Genomic DNA, 25,949 nt, shown 5'->3' on the forward strand with positions numbered 1-25,949 from the left:
GCTGTTTTAAAAGGACATCCCTCTATCCTGGTGCTGTGCCCTCTTGTTCTAGACACCGCTACCATGGGAAACATTCTTTCCATATCTACTCTATCTAGGCCTATCAAAATTCAAAAGAATTCAATAATATTCCCTCTCATCTTTCTAAATTCCAGTGAGCCCTGCAAGTTAAATTTTAGGGTGTTCTGCACAAGGTCCCTTTGCCTCTTAGATTCCTAGATTTTCTCCCCGTTTAGAAAATATTCCGCACATTTATTTCTACTACCAAAGTGCATGACCATGCATTTTCAAACATTGAATTTCATTTGCCACTTCCTTGCCCATTCTCCTAATCTCTCTAAGACCTTCTACAACCTACCTGTTTCCTCAACACTACCTGCCCCTCCACCAATCTTCATATCATCTGCAAATTTGGCAACATGCCATCTATTCCATCATCCAAATCATTGATATACAGCATTAGAAGAAGTGGTCCCAATACCAACCTTTAAGGAACACCACTAGTCACTGGTAGCCAACCAGAAAAGGATCCTTTTATTCCCACTCGCTGCCTCCAAACAATCAGCCGATGTTCCAACCATGCCAGTAACTTTCCTGTAATACCATAGGCTCTTAACTTGGTAAGCAACCTCATGTGTGGCACCTTGTCAAAACCTTCTGAAAGTCTAAATATACAACATCCACTGCATCTGCTTTATCTATCCTACATGTGATTTCCTCAAGGAATTCCAACTCAAAGGTTCATCAGGCAACATTTTCCCTTAAAAAAAACCATGCTGACTTTGTCCTATCTTGTCCCATGTCACCAAGTAGTCCATAACTTCATCCTTAACAATTGACTCCAATATCTTCCCAACCACTGAGGTCAGGCTAACTCATCTATAACTTGCTTTCTGCTGCCTTACTCCTTAAAGAGTGGAGTGACATTCACAATTTTCCAATCGTCTGGCATCATGCCAGAGTCCAAAAATTTTTGAAAGATCTTTACTAATACCAACACAGTCTCTACCGCTACCTCTTTCAGAACCCTAGGGTGCAGTTCACCTGGTCTGGGTGACTTATATACCCTTAGGTCTTTCAGCTTTTTGAGCACCTTCTCCCTTGTAGTAGTAACTGCACTCACTTCTCTTCCCTCACACCCTTCAACATCTGGCACAATTCTAGTGCCTTCTACAGTATAGACTGATGCAAAGTACTCATTTAGTTCATCGGCCATCGTTATTTCTCCGGTCTCATTTTCTAGCGGTCCTTTAGCCTCCCTCATCTCTCTATTTTTTTCCGTGCAGAAGCTTTTACTACCCACTTTGATATTGTTTGCTAGCTTGCTTTCATATTTCATCTTTTCACTCCTAATGATTCTTTTAGTTGCTCTCGGTAGGGTTTTTAAAGCTGCCCAATCCTCTGTCTTACCACTAATTTTCCCTTTCTTGTGCTTTTACATTAGCTTTGACTTCCTTTGTCAGCCATGGTTGCACTATTTTACCATTTGAGTGTTTCTTCAATTTTGGAATACATCTATCCTGCATGTTTTCATTTTTCCTAAAATCTCACACCATTGCTGCTCTGCTGACATTCCTGCCAGCAGCTCCTTCCAATTTACTTTGGCCAACTTCTCTCTCATACCACATACCAACTACTGTTGGGAGGCCTGTATATAACTGCCATTAGGGTCCTTTTACCCTTGCAGTTTCTTAACTCAACCCACAAGGACTCAACATCTTCTGGTCCTATGTTACAATCTTCTACTGAATAGATACAGTTGTTTACCAACAGACCCACACCTCCCTCTCTGCCTACCTTCCTATCCCTAAGATATAATGTGTAACCTTGGACACTCAGCTCCCAACTATAACCATCCTTCAGCCAAATTCAGTAACGGTCACAACATCATACTTGATGATCTGTAACAGTGTAACAAGATCATCCACCTTATTTCTTATACTCCGTGCATTGGGATCTAACACTTTGAGTACTGTATTTGCTACCCTTTTTGATCCTGCATCACTAATGCACTGATACTCACCCAGCTGGCTGTAATTTTATCCCATCATCTGCCTACCCTTCCTGACAATCTGACTGCATGGTATCTTTGCTTTTTTTTTTTTACCATCCTGAGTCCCTTCACTCTGGGAACTGCCCCCCCTGTCAAATTAGTTCAAACCTTCTCCCAATAGTTCTAATAAACCTGCCCACGAGAATATTGGTTCTCCTTGGGTTCAGGATCAACCTGTCACTTTTGAACAGGTCATACTCCCCCAGAAGACCATAAGATATATTGGAGCAGAACCAGGCCATTCAGCCCATCAAGTCTGCTCCACCGTCCCATCATGGCTGATCCCACTCAACACCATACACCTGCCTTCTTGTCATATCCTTTGATGCCCTGACCAATCAGGAAATGGTCAACTTCCACCTTAAGTATACCCATGGACTTGGCCTCCACCGCAGTCTGTGGCAGAGCATTCCATAGATTCACTACTCTCTGGCTAAAAAAAAATCCTCCTTACCTCTGTTCTAAAGAGAAGAGATCCCAATGATCCAAGAACCTGAAGCCCTGCTCCCTGCACCAACTTCTCAAGCACGCATTAATTTGCTAAATGATCCTGTTTCTACCCTCACTGGTGTGTGGCACAGGCAGCAATCCAGAAATTTCTACTCCGGAGGTGCTGCTTCTCAGCTTTCTACCTAGCAAGTTAACCTTTAGGGAATCCTACATGAGGTCTCCCAAGTCCTTTTGCATCTCTGAGTTTTGAATTTCTCCCTGTTTAGAAAATAGTCCATCCCTTTATTCTTTATTCCATTCCCCACTTTGTCACCCATTCCCCCCAATCTGTCTACGTCCTTCAGTTTCTTGAACACTAGCTGCCACTCCACCTAGCTTCGTATCATCCACAAACCTGGCCACAAACCTGGCCATCAATTCCCTCATCCAGCAAGTCTACTGGAGCTGAGCCCTCATGCCAGGACAGGCAAGTCCCTATCTCACCTGGTTTAGCATGCCCGTCGAAGTGATGTATGGCGGTGTGGCATGCAGACAGCTACTTGGAGCCACAGGAAAGAGTTAAGTGTTTGGGACCAAAGATGAGTGAGCTGCCCCACAATGGACACAACGAGCCCCTTCACTACAGGAGATACCCCTCCCAGGACACCCATGCACCCCAATGCTCAGATGGTGATGAAGATGACTGTGGCGAAGGAGTGAGTGTGGACATCTGGACCTTCTGTACAAGGAACACTGCTCAGGAAGGTGTTTGTGTTTTCCAGGTCCACCCGACCGATGTGACGGACTTGGATTCAATGCAATCACTTTAGATGATCACGGAACTCCTTACTATTTCAGGGGTAAGACGGAATGATATTACCTCACCCCCCCCCCCCATTCCCCTCCCTTCCCCCAGGATCTGCTACCTGCGATAGATTGGCTCAGAGCCCCTGCTTGGGGGCAGCACAGTGGTGTAATGAATTACAGTACCAGCAACCCAGGTTCAATTCCCACAACTATCTGCTAGGAGTTTGTACGTTCTCCCCGTGACTGCGTGGGTTTCCTCTGGGTGCTCTGGTTTCCTCCCACATTCCAAAGACATCCAGGTTAGTAGGGTAATTAGGTAGTGCAGTCTCGTTGAGCTGGAAGGGCCTGGACCATGCTGTACCTCAAAATGAACAATAAAATAATTGATTGGGAGCTTTGGGTAGCTGTGAGGTGAGGTTGGTGGTTCTGCTCTTGGTCTACCACATCTTGTCTGACAAATTATATCGAAGGGATAGGAAGGTAGGTAGGGGGGGGTGTGGCTCTATTGGTAAAGAATGGCATCAAATCAGTAGAAAGATGTAACATAGAATCAGAAGATGTTGAACCCTTGTGGGTTGAGTTGAGAAACTGCAAGGGTAAAAGGACGTTGATGGCAATTATATACAGGCCTCCCAACAGTGGCTGGGAGGTGAACCACAGGTTACAACAGGAAATAGAAAAGGCAAGTCAAAAGGACAATGTTATGGTAGTCATGGGAGATTTTAACATGCAGGTCAATTGGGAAAATCAGGTTGGAAATGGATCTCAAGAGAGTTTGTTGAATTCTAAGAGTTAGCTTTTTACAGCAGTTTGTCATTGACTCTACCAGGGGATCAGCTATACTGGATTGGGTGTTATTTAATGAACTAGTGGCAATAAGGAAGCTTAAGGTAAAAGAACTCTTAGGAACCTGTGATCACAACATGATTGTGTTCAACTTAAAATCTGATAGGGAGAAAGTAAAGTCTGACATAGCAGTATTTCAGTGGAGTAAGGGAAATTACAGTGGTATGAGAGAGGAGTTGGCCAAAGTAAATTGGAAGGAGCTGCTGGCAGGGATGACAGCAGAGCAGCAATGGCGTATGTTTCTGGGGGAAATGAGGAAGATGCAGTACATGTGTATTTCACAAATGAAGAAATACTCAAATGGTAAAATAGTACAACTGGCTGACGAGGGAAGTCAAAGTTATTGTAAAAGCAAAAGAAAGGGCCTACAACAAAGCAAAAATTAGTGGGAAGATAGAAGATTGGGGAGTTTTTAAATACCTACAGAGAGCAAGTAAAACAATCATTAGAAAGGAAAGATGAACTATGAAAGCAAGCTGGCAAATAATATCAAAGTTGATAGTAAAAGTATTTTCAAATATGTTAAAAATAAAAGCGAAATGAGAGTGGATATAGGACCACTAGAAAATGAGGCAGGAGAAATAATAATGGGGGACAAGTAGATGGCTGATGAATTAAATGAGTATTTTGCTTCAGTCTTCACTGTGGAAACAGACTGGCAGTATGACTGATGTTATAGTGTGTGAAGGAAGAGGAGTGGGTGCAGTTACTGTTATAAGAGAGATGGTGCTCAAAAAGCTGAAAGACCGAATGGTATACAAGTCACCCGGACCAGAGGAACTGCACTCTAGGGTTCTGAAAGAGGCAGTGTTAGAGATTGTGGTGGCATTAGAAATGATCTTTCAAAACTCACAGAACTCTAGCATGGCGCCAGAGGATTGGAAAATTGCAAATGTTACTCCACTCTTTAAGAAAGGAGGAAGGAAGCAGAAATTAAATTATAGACCAGTTAGCCTGACCTCAGTGGTTGGGAAGATGTTGTAATCAATTGATAAGGATGAGGTGACGGAGTACTTGGTGACACAGGATGAGATAGGACAAAATCAGCATGGTTTCCTTCAGGGAACATCCTGCCGGATGAACCTGTTTGAATTCTTTGAGAAGATTACAAGTAGGATAGATAAGGGGATGTAGATGACATTGTATATTTGGACTTTCAGAAGGACTTTGACAAGGTGCCACACATGAGGCTGCTGACCAAGTTAAGAGTCCATGGTATTACAGGAAAGTTACCAACATGGTTAGAGCATTGGCTGATTGGTAGGAGGCAGAGAGTGGGAATAAAAGGATCCTTTTCTGGTTGGCTCAGTGACTGGTGGGGTTCCGCAGGGGTCAGGCTTGGCACCACTTCCTTTTATGCTGTATATCAATGATTTAGATGATGGAATAGATGGCTTTGTTGCCAAGTTTGCAGGTGATACAAGGATTGGTGGAGGGGCAGGTAGTGTTGAGGAAACAGGTAGGATGCAGAAGGACTTAGACAGATTAGGAGAATGGGCAAGAAATTAGCAAATGAAATACAATGTTGTAAAATGCATGGTCATGTACTTTGGTAGTAGAAATAAATGTGTGAACTATTTTCTAAACGGGGAGAAAATCCAGGAATCTGTGATGCAGAGGGACTTGGGAGTCCTGTGCAGAACACTCTGAAGGTTAACTTACAGGTTGAGTTGGTGGTGAGGAAGGCAAATGCCATGTTAGTATTCATTTCAAGTGGTCTGGAATACAAGAGCAGGGATGTGATGCTGAGGCTTTATAAGGCACTGGTGAGGCCTCACCTTAAGTATTGTGAACAGTTTTGGGCGTCTCATCTTAGCAAAGATGTGCTGGCATTGAAGAGGTTCCAGAGAAGGTTCACAAGGATTATTCCAGGAATGAAAGGGTTATCATACGAGGAGCGTTTGATGGCTCAGGGTCTGTACTCGCTCGAATTCAGAAGGATGAGGGGGTATCTCTTAGAAACCTTTTGAATATTGAAAGGACCAGAGTAGATGTGGAAAAGATGTTTCCCATGGTGGGAGAGTCTAGGACAAGCAGGCACAGCCTCAGGATATAGGAGCGCCCTTTCAGAACAGAGTTGAAAAGAAATTTCTTTAGCCAAAGGTGGTGAATTTGTGGAATTTGTTGCCCCATGCAGCTGTGGAGGGTGTATTTAAGGCAGAGGTTGATAGGTTCTTGATTGGACATTTCATCAAAGGTTATGGGGAGGAGGCCGGGAACTGGGGTTGAGGAGGAGGATCAGCCATGATTGAATTGTGGAGCAGACTCAATGGGCCAGATGGCTGATTTTGCTCCTGTTTTGTGGTCTTATGGCCAGAAGGTGTTTACATTTCTGGGTGTTTGTGGGGCTCATCATCAACCTTTGGCTACTCATCTAGGAGAAGAAAAATTGATCTCAAACCTCTGCTGCTTTGCAGCTAAACCCATTCATGGGGGAGGAATAATGCAGAGCTGAAGTCCTTCATTGCACCCAACGCTGGCTGGCTTCTCCTACGATGCCGCTGAAGCCAAACTTTATAACTCTCTGCCATTCCTTTCGATTCATCAGCTGTGTGGAGAGGAGTGAAATGCTGCATGGGCAACAGTTTGCTCTCCATATCATACAACCCTGGCTTGCTAGGACGCCATACCTATGGTCGACCCCGAGCAACAGAGGCCTTGAGGGTGGTAGTGGGGTGATTCTCTAACAAGGGGAAGGGAGCAGAGTGGGGGGAGGGGCGGAGATGGTGATGAGTTCAAACACCCACCAACCAATGGCGGACTTCTTTCAGTCTTCTTTCAGCCAGAGACTCATTCCACCGAGATGCAACACTGAGCGTCATAGGAAGTCATTCCTGCCTGTGGCCATCAAACTTTACAACTCCTCCCTCGGAGTGTCAGACACCCTGAGCCAATAGGCTGGTCCTGGACTTATTTCGACTTGGCACAATTAACATTATTATTTAATTATTTATGGTTTTATATTTCTATATTTCTACACTATTCTTGGTTGGTGCGACTGTAACGAAACCCAATTTCCCTCGGGATCAATAAAGTATGTCTGTCTGTGGGAGGAATCACGAATTGGGATTAGGGATATTGGCTGCAACAGCTGGGTTATTAGAGGAAACATCTGCCTCCCCAACACTCTTTAGGAAGGACGTGAGTCTTCCTTCAGCCTCACATCCACTGAAAGACTGCAAACCCCTTCCCCCAGCTCAGCGTTGCAGTTCTGAGAGCATCTGCCCTTCTCCGAGGCATCTCCAGTTGATTGACGAGGGAGGGGTGTCTCTGAATTGATTCAGGGTCAAAGGAGTGAGACCCAGTGTCAGTGAGGCTGCAGTACAGCATAGGAACAGGCCCTTCAGCCCACAATGTGGTGCTGCCCCAAATAAATTAATAATCAAATAGACAACTAAACATTCCTCTTTGATTCAGATTCAAGGCTCTTAACTTTGAACATTGTTTACTGTCTTTCCAGTACACAAGTGTAAAGGAGAATGAAATAATTGATGTTCCAGATCTGACACAGCACAAAAAAACCACAATAAGATAAAGAAAACAATAATAATACACATTAAATATAAATACATAAAATAGCTTATATACACTGATTGATTGTATGTCCATAAAGTGACGCTGGGCACAGGAGTGTCTGTACACAAGGTGACTGACAGGAAATGAAAAAGTAGTGGTGGTTGGGGGTGTGGAGGGGTGGGATAGTGGGTGGAGGCGTTGATCAGCCTTGCTGCTTGGAGAAAATAACAGTTTTTGAATCTGGTGGTCCTGGTGTGGATGTGACGTAGCCTCCTCCCTGATGGGAGTGGGTCAAACAGTCCAGGATCCTTCATGGTGTTACTGCTATGCTATGCTGATATGGTTACTGATGGCACTTTCCATCTGACAGATGCGTTTGTGTGGCGGGGGTTCCGGGGGCAACCACAGCTCATCCACAGCATCTGGCAGCAGCTGCCCACTCATCTCGATGCTGCCTTCCGCATGCACGACTCCAACCACCCAGATCATCACAACAGGACCTTCTTTTTCAAGGTGGGTCCCATTATTCACCGGGGTGGGGTCCCGTGGCCATCAGTCAGAGAGGTTGGGGGAAGTGTCACTGTTACTGGACAGAGGAGGTCCCAAGTCACTGGTCTGTGGGAGGGAGGTGTCCCATGGAACTTGTTTCTACAAACGCCAAGTCATTGGGTGTACTTAGGACAGGAATTGATAGTTCTTTACTGGTAAGAGTGGGGAGCTAAAGAGAGAAGAGATTGCTGAGTCTCTGATGATGTTCTTGACATCATCAATGGGGACAGGAAAGGTTCCGTAGGATTGGAGGGTTACAGATGTTGTTTCCTTATTCAAGAAAGGGAGGAGAGATAGCCCAGGAAATTATAGATCAGTGAATCTTATTTCAGTGGTTGGTAAAGTTGATGTTAAAGATCTTGAGAGGCAAGATTTATTTAGATTTGGAGAGGCATAATATGATTAGGAATAGTCAGCATGGCTTTGTCAAAGGCAGGTTGTGTCTTACGAGCCTGATTGAATGTTTTCAGGATGTGGCTAAACATGTTGATGAAGGTAGAGTAGTAAATGTAGTGTATATGGATTTCAGCAAGGCATTTGACAAGGTACCCCATGGAAGGCTTATTGAGAAAGTAAGGAGGCATGGGATCCAAGGGGACATTGCTTTGTGGATCCAGAACTGGCTTGCCCACAGAAGGCAAAGAGTGGTTGTAGACGGGTTACATTCTGCATCGAGGTTGGTGACACAAAGGTTGGGAGTGTTGTGGATAGTGTGGAGGGCTGTCAGAGGTTACAGTGGGACATTGATAGGATGCAAAACTGGGCTGAGAAGTGGCAGATGGAGTTCAACCCAGATAAGTGTGAGGTCGTTCATTTTGGTAGGACTATTACAATGCCAGTATAGTATTAATGGCAAGACTCTTGGCAGTGTGGAGGATCAGAGGGATCTTGGGGTCCGAGTTCACAGGACACTCAAAGCTGGTACGCAGGTTGGCTCTATGGTTAAGAAGGCATACGGTACATTGGCCTTCATCAATTGTGGGGTTGAGTTTAGGAGCTGAGAGGTAATGTTGCAGCTATATAGGACCCTGGTCAGACCTCACTTGGAGTACTGTGCTCAGTTCTGGTCACCTCACTACAGGAAGGATGTGGAAACCATAGAAAGGGTGCAGAGGAGATTTACAAGGATGTTGCCTGGATTGGGGAATGTGCCTTATGAGAATAGGTTGAGTGAACTCGGCCTTTTCTCCTTGGAGCGACAGAGGATGAGAGGTGACCTGATAGAGGTGTATAAGATGCTGAGAGGCATTGATTGTGTGGATAGTCAGAGGCTTTTTCCCAGGGCTGGAATGGTCAACAAGAGAGGGCACAGTTTTAAGGTGCTTGAAAACCTTAAGTAGGTTTTCAAAGCTTGCAGAGAGATTTAGGCCAGTTAGAAGAGTGGGCTGAAAGATGGCAGATGGAGTTTAATGCTGATAAGTGTGAGGTGCTACATTTTGGTAGGAATAATCAAAATAGGACATACATGGTAAATGGTAGGGCATTGAAGAATGCACTAGAACAGAATGATCTAGGAATAATGGTGCATAGTTCCATGAAGGTGGAATCTCATGTGGATAGGGTGGTGAAGAAAGCTTTTGGTATGCTGGCCTTTATAAATCAGAGCATTGAGTATAGGAGTTGTGATGTAATGTTAAAATTGTACAAGGCAATGGTGAGGCCAAATTTGGAGTATTGTGTACAGTTCTGGTCACCGAATTATAAGAAAGATGTCAGCAAAATAGAGAGAGTACAGAGAAGATTTACTAGAATGTTACCTGGGTTTCAGCACCTAGGTTACAGAATAAGGTTGAACAAGTTAGGTCTTTAAACTTTGGAGCATAGAAGGTTGAGGGGTCTTGATAGAGGTATTTACAATTATGTGGGGGATAGATAGAGTTGACATGGATAGGCTTTTTCCATTGAGAGTAGGGGAGATTCAAACAAGAGGACATGAGTTGAGAGTTAGGGGGCAAAAGTTTAAGGGTAATACGAGGGGGAACTTCTTTACTCAGAGAGTGGTAGCTGTGTGGAATGAGCTTCCAGTAGAAGTGGTAGAGGCAGGTTCAGTATTGTCATTTAAAGTAAAATCGATAGGTATGGACAGGAACGGAATGGAGGGTAATGGGCTGAGTGCAGGTCGGTGGGACTAGGTGAGAGTAAGTGTTCGGCACGGACTAGAAGGGCCGAGATGGCCTGTTTCCCTGCTGTAATTGTTATATGGTTATATGTCATATGGAAGTAGGTACAGAGGAGATGCCAGGGGTAAGTTTTTTTACACAGAGAGTGGTGAGAGTGTGGAATGGGCTGCCAGCGACAGTGGTGGAGGTGGATACGATAGGGTCTTTTAAGAGACTCCTGGACAGGTACATGGAGCTTAGAAGAACAGAGGGCTCTGGGTAATCAGAATCAGAATCAGACTTTAATCGCCAAGTACCTATGCACATACAAGGAATTTACTTCCGGCAGATGTTGTCTCTCTGCTCATAACAATAATATTGATAAATATAAATGAAAATATAGATTATACATACAGGTAGTGCAATCCAAGTAATAGTTAGCCGACAGTTAACCGGCAGTTAACTGTTCAGCAAAGTGACCGCAGTAGGGAAAAAACTTCTCCAGTGCCTATTAGTCTTAGTCTGGAGGGATCTGAAGCACCTACCAGACGGAAGCAGATCAAACAGTCCGTGCGCAGGATGGGAGGAGTCCTTTATGATGTTCCCCGCCCTCTTCTTCAACCTGGAAGAGTACAAGTAATTTAGTAATCCTAGGTAATTTCTAAAGTAAGTACATGTTCCACACAGCATTGTGGGCCAAAGGGCCTTTATTGTCCTGTGGGTTCTTTACGTTTCTTTTATGGAGAGAAGGTGGAAAAATGGGGTTGATAAGAAATTCAGCCACAATGGAGCAGATTCGATAGGCTGAATGGCCTAATCCATAACTTGTGGTCCACTGACAGGAGTGCTGAGCCTTGCTTAGAGCTTGTGCCCAGACACAACAATCTTCTAAAAATATTCTAATAGATAGGTTGGGCTAACTATGGCTTTTCTCTTTGGAGCGAAGGAGGATGAAAGGTGACTTGACACAGGTGTACAAGATGACAAGAGGCATAGATAGAGTGAGCAGTCAGAGACTTTTTCCCAGGGTGGAAATGACTAATACTAAGGGTCATACTGTAATCTTAAGGTGATTGGACGAATGTGTAGGGAGGATGTCAGAGATAGGTTTTTTTTACATAGAGAGTGGTGGGTGTGTGGAACACACTGCCAGGGGTGGTGGTAGAGGCAAGTACATTAGGGACATTTAAGAAAATCTTAGATAGGCATATGGATAATAGAAAAATGCAGGGTTATGTGAGAGGGAAGGGTTCGATTGATCTTTGAATAGGTTAAAAGGTCGGCACAACATGGTGGGATAAAGGGGCTGTACTACGCTGTGATGTTCTGTGTTCTCCCTATTATCTAACTTCACCTGTTCTCACAACCATTTCACCGACACCAAGACAGCGTGTGATGTTCCTTGTGAAAACATCTCACGCTCTCAGGCTGTAAAAAAATCACTTGCTGCTTCTTTGGGCTGGAGAGATCACCTTGATGTAACTTTTTATTCTGGGTGGGGGGGTGGGGATGGCACTACATACTGTGTTTTGACAGAACATTTGCACACGCCATCTTGGGCGCGAATACCATAGGTTTGCCAGCCCTGCTGAGGCAATGTCGATGTTGAGGGTCTCAGACGCTGCAAGAGCAGGAACAGGTGGGGGAGATGAGAGCAATGGTCACTAGCATAGCAGTTAGCGCAACGCTTTACAGCGCCACCAATCGCGATCCGGCTTCAATTCCTGCCGCTGTCCGGAAGGAGTTTCTACGTTCTCCCTGTGACCGTGTGCGTCTCCTCCAGGTGTTCCGGGTTGCTCCCACATTCCAAGATATACGGTTAGGGTTAGTGAGTGTTGGGATGCTACGTTAGCACCGGAAGCATGGCAGACTAGTGGCGTGTCCCCAGAACATCCTCGTTCTGTGCTGGTCGTTGGCGCAAATGACACATTTCACTGCACGATTCAGTGTACGTAAGAGCATATGATATTGGAGCAGAATTCAGCCAGTCGGCCCATCGAGTCTGTTCCACCATTCCATCATGGCTGATTTATAATCCCTCCCAACACCGTTCTCCTGCCTTCTCTCTGCAATTTTTGACACCCTGACTAAACAAGAACCTATCAACGCCTACTTTAAATATACCCAATGTCTATAAAGCTAATCAGGTGAGCCAGTGTTTCAGACACGTCACAAAGCTAATCTGTTCAATCTCGAGGGATGAGAAGGGCGGTGGTGCTGGGTGGGGAGGGGTGAGTGTGGATGCCCACAGTGGTTTGGTTGTCGCATTAACTGGTTCTGGTCAGAGATCTGGGCCTGGGCTGGTCACAGACTCAATCTGGTGTAAGGGAGTTGGTTACTGTGACATGTAGAATGGGGTTGATGGGAGGGCGAGGCAGGCCTGACCCTCTCAACTGTGTCATCGGTCTGAACCACTGCACATTCCAATCCCCAGGGGGAACATGTCTGGCAGTATCTGGGCAACACTCTGGAAGGCAAATTCCTGATCCGTGACAAATTCCCGGGAGTTCCGGACAACCTTGGTGGAGCAATGGAGTGTCTCCAGGGAGACTGCATGAAGAACTCCGTTCTGTTTTCCAAAGGTGAAATTTCAGCTTCTTGCTGCTCTCTTCCGTAATGTTTCCATCAAAGATCAGAGGATCAGGAGATCCCGCGTTCAACACACGTGGACCACGCCTGTACTCACACGGTCCACTCCCCACACAATCTTTGTATCACACACACTTGGATCACGTCTGTACTTACACAGTGCACTCCCCACACAATCTGTGTATCACACACACGTGGACCACGTCTGTCCCTCACACGGTCCACTCCCCACACAATCTGTGTATCACACACACGTGGACCACGTCTGTCCCTCACACGGTCCACTCCCCACACAATCTGTGTATCACACACACGTGGACCACGTCTGTCCCTCACACGGTCCACTCCCCACACAATCTGTGTATCACACACACGTGGACCACGTCTGTCCCTCACACGGTCCACTCCCCACACAATCTGTGTATCACACACACGTGGATCACGTCTGTCCCTCACACGGTCCACTCCCCACACAATCTGTGTATCACACACGTAGATCACGTCTGTACTCATGCGGTCCACTCCCCACACAATCTGTGTATCACACACGTGGACCACGTCTGTACTCACACAGTCCACTCCCCACACAATCTGTGTATCACACACACGTAGATCACGTCTGTACTCACGCGGTCCACTCCCCACACAATCTGTGTATCACACACACGTGGATCACGTCTGTCCCTCATGCGGTCCACTCCCCACACAATCTATGTTCCACACACGTGGATCACGTCTGTACTCACACAATTCACTCCCCACACAATCTGTGTATCACACTGACGTGGATCACATCTGTACTCACACAATCCACTCCCCACACAATCTGTGTATCACACACACGTGGATCACGTCTGTCCCTCACAAAGTCCAATCTCCCATGCACAATCTGTGTTTCACTCCCAATAATCATGTCTGTCCCTCACACGGTCCACTCACCACACACAATCCGTGTTACCCACACACAACAATCATGTCCATCCTACGGATTATGTTAATTGGTCATTGTAAATTAGCCTGAGAGGAGGCTGGTGTTAAATCAGTGGGTTGCTGTGCGGAGCGGAGCAGGTTGCTGGGCTGGAAGGGTCTGTTCTGCACTGTAGATAAATCTGATGCTGTTAGAATCAGAATCAGAATCACAATCAAAATTATGTTTGATATCACTGCATTTGTCATGAAATTTGTTCTTTTTAAGTAAACATAAGAACATAAGAAATAGGAGCAGGAGTCGGCCATCGGCCCATCGAGCCTGCCCCGCCATTCAATAAGATCATGGCTGATCTGGCCATGGACTCATCTCCACTACCTGCCTTTTCCCCATAACCCTAAATTCCTCTACTATGCAAAAATCTAACCAAACTTGTCTTAAATATTTTTACTGTGGTAGCCTCCACTGCTTCAATGGGATGAGAATTCCACAGATTCACCACACTTTGGGACAAGTAGTTCCTTCTCATCTCCATCTTAAATATACTCCCCCGAATCTTGTGGCTATGCCCCCTAGTTCTAGTCTCAGTTACCAGTGGAAACAACTTTCCTTCCTCTACCTTATTGATCTCTTTCATAATTTTATATGTTTCTATAAGATCTCCTCTCATTCTTCTAAGTAAGTCATTGAAGTAAGGTTTCCAATGCCCCTGAGGACGTGAGCATCTGGCAGTAAGCAAGACTTTCAAACCATCTCTTCTGTCTTTGCAGGAGACACCATGTACGTACTGGACCTGAGCACCAAAGCATTGAAAGCAAGGAATTGGCAAGGAGTCCATGGATGTTCAACCATGATGCGATGGATTGACAGATATTACTGCTTCAAAGGAACAACCTTCACTCGTTTCAACCCCAGCACAGGGGAAGTTCCTCCGGGATACCCGAAGGACATCCGGGATTACTTCATGAAGTGTGAAGGCCGAGGTGAGTGTCCTGTTCTTGTTTCTTGGAATTCCGGCCCTCAGAGGTGGATAGAGAGTTCAGATCTCTCTGCTTTTCACTTTCCAACAACCCCATCACTCCAAAACATTCATAGTCATTGAACACTTCAGCACAGAAACAGGCCATTCAGCCTATCTAGACTGTTTCAAACTATTTATCTTGCCCTGAAATTGAACCCACATCCACAACTCCTGCTGGCAGCTCATTCCACACTCTCACCCTCTGAGTGAAGAAGTTCCCCTCATGTTCCCCTTAAACTTTACCCTTTCACTCTTAACCTATGACCTCTGGTTGTAGTCCCACCCAACCTGCTTGCTGTCTATACCCCGCAATTCTACAGGCACTTGCTCTCTGTACCTTCTCCACTCTGCACGCACTCTCCAGGTCCCCCACTAGCCTGAAATGTTCCAAGGGGGACAAATATCCTTGCAAAGAGGTTTGCTAGAGCTGTTAGGGAGGGTTTGAACCAATTTGGCAGGGGGATAGGAAGTGGGATGATGGGGCTGAGGATGGCCAGTTGGTTTACAAACAGAGGGCATGTGTAATGAAACAGCTGGCAAGGAGAGGCTGACGTTAGGGCAAAATTGCAGTCAACAGGATGAGCTGCAACTTATAAAGGGGAACAAAATCAAAAGGGTGATGAATACAGGACTAAAGGTGTCATATTTGAATGCACAGATTGTTGATCTTGTAGCACAATTAGAGATTGACATGTATGCTGTGGGCATCACTGAATAACGTCTGAAAGAAGATTATAGTTGGGAACTTTACGTCCAATTTATAGAATGCCTATGAGATGGCTCTTTCGAGCAGCTCGTGGTTGAGCGCACTAAGGGATCAGCTATTCTGGATTGGGTGTTGTGCAATATTACACTATCTATATGGATATCTATATGGACAGTATGGATAGAACTGAGAAATTGTAAGGGCAAAAAGACCCTTATGGGAGTTACCTACAGGCCCCCAAATAGTAGCCTGGATATAGGGTGCAAGTTGAATCAAGAGTTAAAATTGGCATGTCACAAAGGTAATGCTACGGTTGTTATGGGGGACTTCAACATGCAGGTAGACTGGGAAAATCAGGTTGGTACTGGACCCCAAGAAAGGGAGTTTGTGGAGTGCCTCCGAGATGGATTCTTAGAGCAGCTTGTACTGGAGCCTACCAGGGAGAAGGCAATTCTGGATTTAGTGTTGTGTAATGAACCGGATTTGATCAGGGAACTCGAGGTAAAGGAGCTATTAGGAGGTATTGACCATAATATGATAAGTTTTAATCTACAATTTGAGAGGGAGAAGGGAAAATTGGAAGTATCAGTATTACCGTTGAACAAAGGGGACTGTGGAGCCATGAGGGAGGAGCTGGCCAAAGCTGACTGGAAAGATACTCTAGCAGGGATGACAGTGGAACAATAATGGCAGGTATTTCTGAGAATAATACAGAAGGTGCAGGATCAGTTCATTCCAAAGAAGAAGAAAGACTCTGAGGGGAGTAAGGGGCAACCGTGGCTGACAAGGGAAGTCAAGGACAGTATAAAAATAAATAAGTATAACATAGCAAAGATGAGCGGGAGGCCAGAGGACTGGGAAACTTTTAAAGAGCAACAGAAGATAACTAAAAAGGCAATACGGGGAGAAAAGATGAGGTGCGAAGGTAAGCTAGCCAAGAATATAAAGGAGGATAGTAAAAGCTTCTTTAGGTATGTGAAGAGGAAAAAATTAGTTAAGACCAAAGTTGGGCCCTTGAAGACAGAAACAGATGATTATGGGGAACAAGGAAATGGCAAACGAGTTGAACAGGTACTTTGGATCTGTCTTCACTAGGGAAGACACAAACAATCTCCCAAATGTAATAATGGCTTGAGGACCTAGGGTAATGGAAGAACTGAAGGAAATTCACATTAGGCACAAAATGGTGTTGGATAGACTGATGGGACTGAAGGCTGATAAATCCCCAGAGCCTGATCGTCTGCATCCCAGGGTACTTAAGGAGGTGGCTCTAGAAATCGTGGACACATTGGTAATCATTTTCCAATGTTCTATAGGATCAGTTCCTGTGGATTGGAGGGTAGCTAATGTTATCCCACTTTTTAAGAAAGGAGGGAGAGAGGAAACAGAATTATAGACCAGTTATCCTGACATCAGTGGTGGAGAAGATGCTGGAGTCAATTATAGCGGCATATTTGGATTGCAGTAACAGGATCGGTCTGAGTCAGCATGAATCTATGAAGGGGAAATCATGCTTGACTAATCTTCTGGAATTCTTTGAGGATATAACTAGGAAAATGGACAAGGGAGAGCCAATGGATGTAGTGTACCTGGACTTTCAGAAAGCCTTAGATAAGGTCCCACATAGGAGATTAGTGGGCAAAATTAGAGCACATGGTATTGGGGGTAGGGTACTGACATGGATAGAAAATTGGTTGGCAGACAGGAAACAAAGAGTAGGGATTAACGGGTCCCTTTCAGAATGGCAGGCAGTGACTAGTGGGGTACCGCAAGGCTCGGTGCTGGGACCACAACTATTTACAATATACATTAATGATTTACATGAAGGGATTAAAAGTAACATTAGCAAATTTGCAGATGACACAAAGCTGGGTGGCAGTGTGAAATATGAGGAGGATGTTATGAGAATGCAGGGCGACGGACAGGTTGGATGAGTGGGCAGATGCATGGCAGATACAGTTTAATGTGGATAAATGTGAGGTTAATCACTTTGGTGGCAAGAACAGGAAGGCAGATTACTATCTGAATAGCGTCAAGTTAGGAAAAGGGGAAGTACAACAAGATCTAGGTGTCCTTGTTCATCAGTCACTGAAAGTAAGCATGCAGGTACAGCAGGCAGTGAAGAAAGCTAATGACATGTTGACCTTCATATCAAGGGGAGCTGAGTATAGGAGCAAAGAGGTCCTTCTGCAGTTGTTCAGAGCCCTGGTGAGACCACATCTGGAGTATTGTATGCAGTTTTGGTCTCCAAATTTGAGGAAGGACATTCTTGCTATTGAGGGAGTGGAGTGTAGTTTCACGAGGTTAACTCTCGGGATGGTGGGACTGTCATGTGTTGAAAGATTGGAGTGACTGGGCTTGAATACACTGGAATTTAGAAGGATGAGAGGGGATCTGATTGAAACATATAAGATTATTAAGGGATTGGACACGCTAGAGGCAGAAAACATGTTCCCGATGTTGGGGGAGTCCAGACCAGAGGACACAGTTTAAGAATAAGGGGTAGGCCATTTAGAACGGAGTTGAGGAAAAACTTTTTCACCCAGAGAGTTGTGGATCTGTGGAATGCTCTGCATCAGAAGGCAGTGGAGGCCAATTCTCTGGATGGTTTCAAGAAAGAGTTAGATAGAGCTCTTAAAGATAGTGGAGTCAAGGGATATGAGGAGAAGGTAGGAACGGGGTACTAATTGTGGATGATCAGCCATGATCACAGTGAATGGTGGTGCTGGCTGGAAGGGCCGAATGACCTACTCCTGCACCTATTGTCTATTCTCTATACATCCCAAAAAGGAGGAAGTATTCTAAAAGCAAGATAACACAACAATGGTTACCAAGAGAAGTCAAAGCTGACATAAAAGGAAAACAGAGGGCATATTAAAGAGCAAAAAGTTAGAGGATTGGGAAGCTTTTAAAAACAAGCAGTTGGTAACTAAAAAAGTCACTAAGCAAGTAAAGATGGAATACAAAATTAAGCTATTCAATAATATTAAAGAGGAATCAAAGTTTCTTCAGATACATAAAGTGTAAACGAGAGGAAAGAGTCAATACCGTATGGATAGAAAACAATGCTGGAGAGGTAGTAATGGGGGACAAGGAAATGAACTGAATAAGTATTTTGCATCAGTCTTCACTGTGGAAGACACTATCAGTATGGTGGAAATTCTAGGTGTCAGGGGTCTTTTAAGTGTAGGAAGATACCATTACTACAGGGAAGGTTCTTGGGAAACTGAAAGATCTGAAGGTAGATAGGTCAATTGGACCAGATGGTGTACACCCCAGGATTCTGAAAGAGGTAGCTGAAGAGACTGTGGAGTTATTAGTAATGATCTTTCAAGAATCGCTAGATTCTGGATTAGTTCCAGAAGGCTGGAAAATTGAAAATGCCATTCCATTCTTCAAGAGAAGCGGATGAGAGGCACATGAAAGGAAACTATAGGCCAGTTAGTCTAACCTCAGTGGTTGTGGAGATGTTGGAGTCTATTACTAAGCAAGAGGTTTCAGGTTACTTGGAGGCATAAATTAAAATAGACTGTTTTCAGCATGATTTCCTCAAGGGTAAATCTCGCCAGACAAACCTGTTGAAATTCTTCGAAGAAATAACAGGCAGGATAAACAAGACAATTGGTTGATGTTGTGTATTTGGATTTTCAGAAGGACTTTGACAAGGTGCCACACATGAGGCTGCTTAACAAGTTACAAGCCCATGGTGTTACAGGAAAGAGTCTATGGTGAGGAAGGCAAATGTGACATTCCCATTCATTTCAAGAGGATTAGAATATAAAAACAAGGATGTAATGTTGAGAATTTCTAAAGCACTGGTGAGGCCTCTCTTGCGGAGCATTGTGAGCAGTTTTGGGCCAATTACCAAAGGAGATTCATGAAAATGATTCCAGGATTGGATGGCTTGTCGTATAAAGACTGTTTGATGGCTCTAGGCCTGTATTCACTAGAATCTAGAAGAAATGGGGAGGTTCTCATTGACACCAATCAAATATTGAAAGGCCTTGATAGAGTGGATATGGAGGGGATGTTTCCTATGTGGTAGAGTCCCAGACAAGAGGAGACAGCCTGAGAATAGAGGGATGTCCTTTTAGAATGGAGATGAGAAAGTATTTATTTAGCCAGAGAGCGGTGAACATAGAAATCTACAGCACATTACAGACCCTTCAATCCACAATGTTGTGCCAACCATGGAATCATCCTGATGAAGGGTCTCGACCCGAAACGTTGGCTACTCTTTTCTCACGGATGCTGCCTGACCTGCTGAGTTCTTCCAGCATTGTGTTCGTATTCTTTGATCCACAGCATCTGCAGTTGTATTTTTGTGCTCAGAATAGAGGGGTGTCCATTTAGAATGGAGATGAGGAATTTCTGCAGCTAAAGGATGGTGAATCTGTGGAATTTGTTACCACAGGCAGCTGTGAGGCCAACTGATTGGGTGTATTTAAGGCAGAGCTTGATAGATTCTTGATCAGTCAGGGTGTGCAAAATTGTGGGGAGAAAGCAGGAGAATGGGGCTGAGAGAGAACTGGATCAGCCATGATGAAACGGCAGAGCAGACTCGATGAGCCAAATGGCATCATTTTTCTCCTATATCTTATGGTTCCCAGTACTGATGCAGGTCCCAATCGGAATTGTCTACACACCGCTTTGCCTCCACAGATGCTGTCCTATCCATTGTATCATTGTATGAGCCAATAGGCTGGTCCTGGACTTATTTCCACTTGGCATGATTAATTTATTATTATTTAATTATTTATAGTTTTATATTGCTATATTTCTTCACTATTCTTGGTTGGTGCGGCTGTAACAAAACCCAATTTCCCTCGGGATCAATAAAGTATGTCTGTCTGTCTGTCTATTCCTCCAGCAACTTGCTCTGTGTTCAGAATCAAGTTTAATATCACTGACCTGTCATGAAATTTGTTGTTCTGTGGCAGCAGTACAGTGCAATACATGAAAATACTATGTTACAGTAAGAATATATACGTACACTCAGTGGGCACTTTACTAGATACAGGAGTGGAACCTGTTGTGGTCTTCTGCTGTACCCCATCCACTTCAAGGTTCAACATGTCACGCAGCCAGAGATTCTCTTCTGGGCACCACTGTTGTAGCACGTGGTTATTTGGGTTACTGTCACCTTCCTGTAGGCCTGAACTAGTCTGACCATCCTCTCTCACCTCTCTCATTAACAAGGCATTTGTGTTCACAAAACTGCAACTCACTGGATGCTTTGTTTCATTTTATGTTCAAATTTCTGTAAACTAGAGACTGTTGTGCATGAAAATCCCAGTAGATCAACAGTTTGTGAGATACTCAAACCACCCCATCTGGCACCAACCATCATTCCATAGTCAAAGTGACTTAGATCACATTCCTTCCCCTTTTTGACGTTTGGTCTAAACAACAACTGAATCCCTTGGCCATGCCTGCATGCTTTTGCGCATTGTGTTGCTACCACATGATTGGCTGATTAGATATTTGCATTAATGAGAGGTGTACAGTGTACCTAATAAAGTGGCCACTGATTGTGCATGTATAAATTAGTAGTGCTAAAAGACAGCAAATAGTGAGGTAGTGTTCATAGACCATTCAGGAATTTGATGGCGGGGGAAGAACTTGTTTCTAAAATGTTGAGTATGTGTCTTCAGGCTTCTGTACCTTCCCCCACCCACGGTAGTGATGAGAAGAGGGCACGTCCTGGGTGGTGAAGATCCTTCATTATGGATTCCAATCCCTAGGCTTGAGCTCCCACTCTGCTTATGGACCCCTCTCACAGCACCTCGCCGCTCCCTGTTGTTCCTTTGGTGTTCAGTCCTTGTCCATAGTGTGTGTGCACTCTGGCCGTGTCTCCCTGCCAGACTGGGTGCTCACCATACTCTGGCCAAGGACGTGGGAATTGGCTGTTGCATGAGGGAACACTGTTTTGTGTCTATAGGAACTCATGATAAGAGAGAACTCATCTTCTCTTCCTCAGGCCACTGGAGCAAGAACACCACCATTGACAGGAAAATCTTCAACCTCTGCAGCAACGCTTCCTTCGATGAGTTCGACGAGGATGAACTGGGGAGGGTCTACGCCTTCCGAGGTGAGTTCAAACAAGCAAGACGTAGGAGGAGGCTGTACAGCCTCTTGTGGTTGATCTGGCTCAGTTCCTGCATCAACCTTATTCCCCTTATCTGAAGATCCATCTATTGTTTTCTTGAATACACAGAGAAATGGAGTCTCCACAGTCTGAAGGCAGAGAATTCCAGGGATTCACCACACTCCCCATCCCACCCACAACCTATCATCACCCTTACTCTGTGTGTTGCTTTTTGCTTCATGTACCCAGATACATGGACCGCAGGCCACTGATCGCGGGCCACAGAACATTATAAGATGGCATACTTACGGAGTGCTTCGCCCAATGCTTTACAGTACAGGTGACCTGGGTTCAGTTCCTACTGCTGCCTGTAAGAAGATTGTACATTTTCCTCATGACCATACGTTTAGTCTGTGAGTGCTGCCTTCCTCCGACAACCCAAGTACCAGCTGGAGGTTAATCGGTTATTATAAATTGTCCTGTGATTAGGATAGGATTAAATCAGGGGGGTGGGCGGGGTTGCAGGGAGGCGTGGTTCAAATGGCCAGGGCCAGAATGGTCTATTCCACACTCAATAACATAAAATAAGAAATAAAAAATTACAGCAAAATACAGGCCCTTCAGCCCACAATGTTGTGCCAACCCTTTAACCTACTCCAAGATCAATCTAACCCTTCCCTCCCACATTGCCCTCCATTTTTCTATCATCCATGTGCTTATCTAAGAGTCTCTTAAATGTTCCTCATGTATCCGCCTTTATCACCACCCCTGGCAGCATGTTCCACACACCCACCACTCTCCGTGTGAAAAACCTACCTCTAACATCCCAACACTTTCCTCAAATCACCTTCAAACTATGCCCCCTTGTGTTAGCCATTTCCACCCTTGGAAAAAGTCTCTGGCTGATAAATCTCCCCTGCACCATCTTGAAAGCTTCCATATCCTTCCTATAATGAGGCGACCAGAACTGAACACAATATTCCAAGTGTGGTCTAACCAGAGTTTTAGAGAGCTGCAACATTACCTCACTCCCCCGACTTAAGGAGGCAAACACATCAAACACCTTCTTAATCACCCTATCGAGTTGCATGACATCTTTGAGGGATCTATGACATGGACCTGAAGTCCCCTCTGTTCCTCCACACTGCTAAGAGTGGAAAGCTTCAGCAGGCCTGCCACCCACACAGATCATTCTGTACATCACTATATCAAGGAAGTGACAACAAGACGAAGTGCAGTATAGGCCATTCAGCCCATCGATTCTGCTCCACCATTCCATCTTGGCTCATTTAGTATCACTCTCATCCCCATCCTTCTGCCTTCTCTCTGTAGCCTTTGACACCCTGACAAATCAAGAACGTCAATTCTGCTTAAAATATACCCAATAATTTGACCTCCACAGCCATCGGTGGCAATGAATTCCACAGATTCACCACCCTTTGGCTAGAGGAATTCCTCCTCATCTCTGTTCTAAATGGATGTCCCTCTATTCTGAAACTGTGTCCTCTGTTCTGGGACTCTCCCACTATAGGAAACAATCTCTTCATATCCACTCTAATTGGGCTTTTCAATTTCGATGGGTTTCGATGAGATCCACCCTCATTCTTCTGAACTCCAGGGGAATTGGAGTGCAACTTATAGTGTTCTTCAGGTCCAACCATTCACAAGGGTGGGAAGGAGCCCTCTGAGTAGGCCACAAGGGGGAGGGGATCCAGAGGGAGCTAGATAAGGGCTCCTGGGTTTCTGGGGAGGCGAGTCACTATTTTCAGAGTGAGCATCAGACACTACAGCAGGGTTCAGATGGACACTCGTATCCAAAGTAACCGCTGTTTCTGGTGACAATGCAGATAATTGGTACTTCCGGATAGACAAGAAGCGAGAGGGTTGGCACCCCTTTTCCCTGAACTCGAGTTGGACGTCCCTGCATGGGAAGTTGGACGGAGTGTTTAGCTGGGACAAGAAGATGTACTTCATCCAGGTGAGTGTCCAGTTGAGGTCCAACTCATCTCCTAGGGCTCCTGGATCAGACAACAGGCGCCAGTACATGCAAACAGACACCTCCCGAGGCTCCTGGCTGAGATGCCAGCAGGCTCCTTCAGCCAGTGAGCCATCAGGCCCTTCAGCCCAACTTGTCTGTACTGTACCTGTACCTGACTCAGAATCAGGTTTAACATCACTGTGGTGAAATTAGTTTTTTTGTGGCAGCAGTACACATAAAAATTGTAAAAAGTATAAATTATTGTAAGAAATATCTATATATAGTAAATTAATTCAGTGGTGCAAAAAAAGAGAGCAAGAAATTAATGAGGTAGTGTACATGGATTCATTGTCCACTCAGAAATCTAGTGGCAGAGGGGAAAAATAAGTTCCTGAAATATTAAGTGTGCATCTTCAGACTCCTGTACGTCTTCCCTGATAATGCTGAGAACATAGAACAGTACAGCACAGTAACAAACCATTTGGCGCACAGTGTTGCACTGAACCAGCTAAAAAGCAAATCAAAAACACCCAAACACTAATCTCTCCTACCTACACTGTGTCGATATTCCTCCTTCTTCCTTACATCCATGTGCCAACCCAAATGGTTTTTTAAAAGCCTCTAGTGTATTTGCCTCTGCCACCATGCCAGGCAGTGCATTCCAGGCATCCATCAATCTTGGAGTAGAAGTCTTACCCCTCACATCCCCTCTCACCTTCAATGCCTGCCCTCTGGTATGAGACATATGAGAGGAGAGCATGTCCTGGCCGGATGGTGGGGGTTCTCAATGATGGATGCTGCCTTTTTGAGGCAATATCTGTTGAAAGTGGGTGAGGGAAGTCCACTACTTCCTCCCCCACTTGCCTCCTTATGCCCATGATCTTCCTCACGTAGATCCACATGTCACTTCTATTAAAGGTGTCCTTGTGTGTCGAAGAGTGTTTCAGACTGACTGTTTGTTGGTGAGTGTTGTCCGTGTTTTCGGTCTGCATTACCAGTCAGTGGAAAACACAACACTAACAGACATCGCTCTTTCTCCCTTCACAGGGATCGCAGCTCTACATCTATAAAGCCGAGACACGATACCGTCTGATTGAAGGATATCCCAAACCAGTCAGTGATGAGCTGGGAATTTCTGGCATTGATGTTAACGCCGCCTTCATCTGCCCAAATACGTCCCTGCTCTACGTCATCACAGGTAAGGCCAGGCACTGAAGCTTTCCTGTTGACACTTTAACCTACTCCACCATCAATCTAACCCTTCCCTCCCACATAGCCCTCCATTTTTCTATCATCCATATGCCTATCTGAGAGTCTCTTAAATGTCCCTAATGTATCTGCCTCTACCACCACCCCTGGCAGCGTGTTCCACACACCCACCACTCTCCGTAAAAAAACAACATCTGACATTCCCCCCCCCCCCCCCCACTATACTTTCCTCCAATCACATTCAAAACTATGCCCCACATATTAACCAATTCCACCCTGGGAAAAAGTCTCTGGCAGTCCACCTAATCTATGTCTCTTATCATCTTGGACACCTCTTATCAAGTCACCTCTCGTTCTCTTTTGCTCCAAAGGGCAAAGCCCTAACTCATTCTACCTATTCTCATAAGACATGCTCCCTATTCAGGCAGCATCCTGGTAAATCCCCTCTACACTCTCTCCAAAGTTTCTACATCCTTCCTAAAAAGAGGTGACTAGAACCGAACACAATATTCTGAGTATGGTCAAACCAGAGTGTTTCAGAGCTGCAACATTACCTCATGGCTCTTTAACTCAATCCCCCGACTAATTAAGGCCAACACACCATACACCTTCACAACCACCCTATCAATTTGCATGGCAACTTTGAGGGATCGATGGATGTGGCCTCGTGACCCCTCTGCTCCTCCACACTGCTAAGAATCCCATCATTAACCCTGTATAATGCCTTCATGTTTGACTTCCATTGGAATCTACTACAACCTTCTACACCATCCACAAGTCCATTAATCTTCTGTCATCTACAAACTGACTAGCTTCCACTTCCTCATCCAAGTCACAAAGAGCAGGGGTACAGAACAGATACTTGCGAAACACCATTGGTCACCACCCTCCTGGCAGAACATGCTCCATCTACAACATTTCTTCTATAATTCTGGGTCACCAGTCTTCCATCAGTCTGATGAGAGGTGACCTGATAGAGGCGTATAAGATGATGAGAGGCATTGATCGTGTGGATAGTCAGAGGCTTTTTCCCAGGGCTGAAATGGTTGTCACAAGAGGGCACAAGTTTAAGGTGCTGGGAAGTAGGTACAGAAGAGATGTCAGGGGTAATTTTTTACTCAGAGAGTGGTG

General features: G+C 45.0%; 1 protein-coding gene and 1 long non-coding RNA gene across 2 annotated transcripts in view; one reads left to right on the top strand and one right to left on the bottom strand.

Annotated features, from left to right (window-relative positions):
- Positions 1-25,949, top strand: part of LOC140727130 (hemopexin-like) — a 39,472-nt gene that overhangs the window by 11,445 nt on the left and 2,078 nt on the right. Inside the window, exons 3-9 of the mRNA XM_073044425.1 lie at positions 3,265-3,342; positions 8,022-8,164; positions 12,734-12,881; positions 14,587-14,799; positions 21,524-21,634; positions 23,479-23,609; positions 24,657-24,807. Coding sequence (XP_072900526.1) covers positions 3,265-3,342; positions 8,022-8,164; positions 12,734-12,881; positions 14,587-14,799; positions 21,524-21,634; positions 23,479-23,609; positions 24,657-24,807 — 975 coding nt within the window. The remainder of the gene's footprint in view (positions 1-3,264; positions 3,343-8,021; positions 8,165-12,733; positions 12,882-14,586; positions 14,800-21,523; positions 21,635-23,478; positions 23,610-24,656; positions 24,808-25,949) is intronic.
- Positions 10,606-25,949, bottom strand: part of LOC140727132 (uncharacterized) — a 28,914-nt gene continuing 13,570 nt past the window's right edge. The window contains exon 3 of the long non-coding RNA XR_012098788.1: positions 10,606-10,921. This is a non-coding gene — a long non-coding RNA (uncharacterized lncRNA). The remainder of the gene's footprint in view (positions 10,922-25,949) is intronic.

The sequence above is a fragment of the Hemitrygon akajei genome, chromosome 4 (genome assembly GCF_048418815.1).
Source record: "Hemitrygon akajei chromosome 4, sHemAka1.3, whole genome shotgun sequence".
NCBI classification, from domain to species: Eukaryota; Metazoa; Chordata; class Chondrichthyes; order Myliobatiformes; family Dasyatidae; genus Hemitrygon; species Hemitrygon akajei.